General features: G+C 44.1%; 1 protein-coding gene across 1 annotated transcript; it reads right to left on the reverse strand.

Annotated features, from left to right (window-relative positions):
• Positions 1 to 2,873: 2,873 nt before the first annotated feature.
• On the reverse strand, positions 2,874 to 4,004 carry LOC140244066 (uncharacterized). The gene is made up of 2 exons (XM_072323715.1): positions 3,354 to 4,004; positions 2,874 to 3,224 (listed from the first exon to the last, which is right to left on the reverse strand). The coding sequence occupies exons 1-2, from the start codon at positions 4,002 to 4,004 to the stop codon at positions 2,874 to 2,876; spliced, it is 1,002 nt and encodes a 333-aa protein (XP_072179816.1).
• Positions 4,005 to 4,816: the final 812 nt, after the last annotated feature.

Below are 4,816 nucleotides of genomic sequence, written 5' to 3' on the forward strand. Positions count from 1 at the left end.
AGATTTATCATTAATCATAAAAATTGGTAGGTGGTCGGATATATCTGAATAAATAATGCCGTTCGTACAGGTTTCCGTTATTACGTTAGACATTATGTTATCTATTAATGTTTTGCTATGGGTGGTGTTATTTATTCTGGTGGGCTTATTGATGTGGGGATGCGGTGAATTGGAAAATAATATGTCATGGAAATGGGTGGGTTGTAATAAATCTATATTGTAATCTCCCATCAAGAAAATGGATTTGCTCTCTCCGAAGATTTCATTAATACAATGGTCGAAGTTATCAAAAAAAGATTGAATGTCATTTTGCGGAGGACGGTAAATGGTACCAACTATGATATTTTTTTCCTTATCATTTAAGATTTCAATAAATAAACTTTCTGCTTCCTTAATACACAAATCAGTTCGAATTTTAAATTCAATTTGATTATTGACGTACATGGCAACCCCACCTCCTTTGCCATGCTTTCTATCATTACGAATAAAATTGTAATTTTCAATACCAAATAGGTCCGGGGAATTGGTGTGCAACCATGTCTCGGTAACTCCTATGACGGAAAATGGGAAATCATTGAGGGAACTTAAAAATAATTCAAATATTTTAAAATTTTTATATAAACTCCTGATATTAAAGTGAATTAAACTGAAATTAGCACAAATCTGATTTGCGTTATTGAAAGAAAACTGACTGTTAAATTCGTCGATAGTGAAGTACTGGCTTGTATTGTTCAGTGAGAGGCATGTTGGTGATAGTGACGATACGTTCAGCAAATGATTTGCTTTGCTTTTGTCTTATTAGATTTCGAAATCTTTTTGTTTCAACCTTATTCCCCTTTGTCTTCTTTTGAAATTTTCTTCCAGAAATTCATGGATATCAACCCGTTGCATTTTTTACGGTGATGGCGTTGGGACTTATAATTCCTGTTTCCATCCTGGTCCTGTTCGGCGTGATAATCTACCTACTGAGAGAAGGTATATCACAGCTGTTTTGAAAAAGCCTTACTTCAAATTATGCAGATGATCCTTTTACAAGTAACCGGACGTGCCCAAAAGAATTTGACCTATATAGTACAATGTACAATAAATCACCATTATCTTCATCACCTAACTCGAATATTTATAATGCTGTAATCGATTGATGATTATCACAAACAATGAGAATATATAATTATGTAAGCAAAACAAGATCAAGAGGACAAAAACATCAAACATTAGTATGGTGATAACATGTACACACATCCACTCACATACACTCAAACAAAACGCATACGATGCACACACGAACTGGAATATAACGGTAATCTGTATTTTGTGTTATTGATGGCTATAGAAGAAGTATTTTCTCCTCCTCCGTATGCCACCCTTCCCTCTCCCTCTCTTTTACACCGTCATCACTATGAGCCATGCATGACGTATAGAAACAATTAAAAGTAGTAGGCCTCCGTCGGTCAGTGTTGACCATGGGTAATGCGCTCTAGGAGTTGACAAGTTTTGGTGATAATTCTTCCACTGGTGCCACAGCATCGGCTGTGGCTCACAAGTCCAATTCGCGAATGGCAGTCTCTACCACATCTGTGACAAGTGTGGGTAGTCGCAGGTTTTTCTCCGCGTGCTCGTGCTTTCCGTCTGGCTCTCTTTTCATCTGCAAGGCTCAGGATCCTCGCTTCACCTGCTTTGAGTTGCCTCTGAAGCGTACTGCGCCATCTGTTGCGGTCTGCTGATACGTCCTCCCAACCGTTGGTATCAATGTCCAGGGCTTTCAGGTCATGCTTGCAAACATCCTTCTACCTCAACTGGGGGGGGGGGGGGGGGCAATAGATATTTTTCCAGAGGCGAGCTCACCGCACATGCCCGAGCCAACGCAACCTGTGTTTTCTTATCAGCGTGTACATGGTGGGGAGGCCAGCTCGCTCAAGGACCTTGGCATTTGACACTTTGTCGATGCAGTTTATGCCGAGGATGAGCCGCATGCTGCGGAGATGGAAGCTATTCAGCTTCTGCTCATGTTTGGCATAGCAGTAGTCCACGCTTACTGATAATACATGCATTGTACACTGCCATCTTTGTTGTTATCGTTAGCTTGGGATTCTTCCAGACTCGTGTGTGAGTTAGTCGGCCAAGTGTAGTCACTGCCTTCCCAATGCGACAGTTGATTTCAGCATCGAGGGATAGATTTTCGCTGATTGTAGAACCAAGGAAGGTGAACTTGGGGACAACATCCAGCTTATAGCTGTCAATAGTGATGACAGGTGGAGTGTCAACATCTTGGCCCAAAACATTGGTCTTTTTCAAGCTTATGGTGACACCGAAGTCTTATTGCAAGCTTTAGAGAGTCTGTCCATGAGACACTGGAGACCCTGCTCACTGTGTGATGTAACTGCTGCGTCCGATCGTCAGTAAATAGTAGGTCTCTGATGAGAACTACGCGTATCTAAGTCTTCGCTCTCAGTCTTACAAGGTTGAACAGTCTACCATCTGATCTGGTGTGTAGGTATACCCTTTCATTTTAGTTCCCAAAGGCATTCTTCATAGTACTATGGAGAGGAAGATGCTGAAGATGGTGGGCGCAAGGACATAGCCTTGTTTCACACCACTCTTGACATCAAAGACTCGGAAATGTTGCCCTCATACTGTACAGTTGTGCTCATGTCGTCATGTAAATACCTAATTATTTTGTGTAGTTTCGGAGGACATCCCATTTTCAGCAGGATGTTGAAGAGCCCTAATTCCCTGCTCACCTGGTCAAATGCTTTAGTCAGGTCAACGAAGGTGACATACAAGGACTTTTGCTGTTCTCTGCATTTTCCTGCAGGAGGTTGAGGGAGGGAGAAGATCATGTCCACTGTCGAGCGTTCTGCACGGAAGCCACATTAGGACTCTGTGTAGACGCGCTCTGCTAGCTTCTGCAGGCGCATGAGCACGACACGGGCAAAGAGTTTGCCGACAACACTCAGGAGGGAGATACCTCTGTAGTTGTTGCAGTCACTTTTGTCATCCTTGTTCTTGTACAGGGGGGCAATCTTGGCATCTCTCATGTCTTGTGGTAGGGTTCCCTCTCTCCAACATTGGCAGAGGATGTCAAGAGGGGGCAGAAGAAGGGTATTTTTGCAGCACTTGATCAGGTCTGGCGGGATGCCATTATTGCCAGGTGCCTTGCCACAAGTTAAACTGTCGACAGCCTTGCAGAGCTCCTCCTGTGTTGGATCTACATCAAGTTCCTCCTTTACAGGCAGAGGTACAATAGAGTCAAGGACGGAATAGACAACAACATTTTCTTTGGAGTACAGCTCTGATTAAGTGCTCAACCCGTCTCTCCATCTGTTTTCCTTTGTCAGTAATTACTTCCCCACTAGAAGTTTTGAGGGGGCTGTCTTGGTCTGTGTTGGGCCTAGCGCACACTTGATTCGCTCATACATCCTTTTGATGTTGCCTGTGGCAGCTGCGGTCTGGATGGCATTACTGAGCTGCTGCCAATATTCGTTAGCACATCGTCTTGCTGTCTGCTGCACTTTGCCCCTGGTAGCTCTGAGTGCTTGAAGAGATTTCTCGTTTGGTGAGCGCTTGTATTCAGTGAGGACAGCACGCTTTGCATCGATGATGGGCATCATCACATTTGACTTGGCTTCAAACCAGTCGCAGTTCTTGGAGGTCTTCCTTCCGAATGAATGAAGAGCTGTTTTCTGAATGGTCTCCAGAAGGTGGTCCCACTTCTCAGAAGCCGAGTTTCGCTGTTTGTCTGCAAACAATGCATCCACGAGTGACTTGGCAAACCCCTCAACTTTATCCGGACACTGCATCTTTGTGGTGTCAATTCTCGGCTTCCCCGCTGTCTTTGTTCTGTGGAACTTCTTCGGGTGAAGTCTGAACTTGCTGCACACCAGTGAGTGGTCGGTGTCGCAGTCTGCACTGTGGTATGAGTGAGAAGCACAGTCTTGAGGCTTGTTCGTCTGACAATGACCAGATCCAGTTGATGCCAGTGCTTGGAGCGTGGGTGTCTCCATGACACTCTGTTCTGTGGCTTAGTCTGAAAGTAGGAGTTGGTTACGCAGAGGCCGTGGAAGGAGCAGAGTTCTAGCAGGCGCTACCCGTTCTCGTTGATCTTACCCACACCGAAGTGCCCTAGGCAGGATGGCTAAGAGTCGTGGTCAGCACCCACTCTGGCGTTAAAGTCACCAAGAAGGACGAGGTGTTCATTGTCTGGAATGACTGGGCCATTAGAGGTTTGGAGTCGGAGAGTCAGAAGTCGTTCACTACCCTTGTCACCTGGCTCAACCATACTCAGCAAGGAGTTCCTGACTGCAAATCCCACTATCGTGTTCTTTGCGCTCCTCTGTGCTCTTTCCTTGCCAGGAGAAGGTGTAGTCTCTCTCTTTTAACATGCCTGATCCAAGTAGACGTGTTTCTTGTAGGGCAGCAATATCAACCTGTAGTCTCAGTAGTTCATCATTAATGATGGCAGTCTTTCTTGCATCGTTGATGCCTTGAAGGTCAAAATCATGTCGTGTCCAGGGGTCATTGTTCGAACGTTCCATGATCCAAGTTTGAGAGCTAGTCTCTTGGTTTTCTTTTCTTCCTGTTTTTGCTGGGTGCAATAGTATAGTCCGAATTATATGCTTTTTCAAGCACTTAAAAGGGGTCTTTTGAGGGTGATTTAAATGTAATAAATTTTGATAAATTTTGGCGGGAGAGCGCAGCGAGCGAGCCGAAAATTTTTGTATTTCAGCTTACAAAACGAGAGAGTGAGCTGAACTTTGTATATTTCCACGTCATCATTACGTTTTGTTCTTATCTTGTTTGATTTGTGTTTTTTGCG

The sequence above is a fragment of the Diadema setosum genome, chromosome 20 (assembly GCF_964275005.1).
Source record: "Diadema setosum chromosome 20, eeDiaSeto1, whole genome shotgun sequence".
NCBI lineage: Eukaryota > Metazoa > Echinodermata > Echinoidea > Diadematoida > Diadematidae > Diadema > Diadema setosum.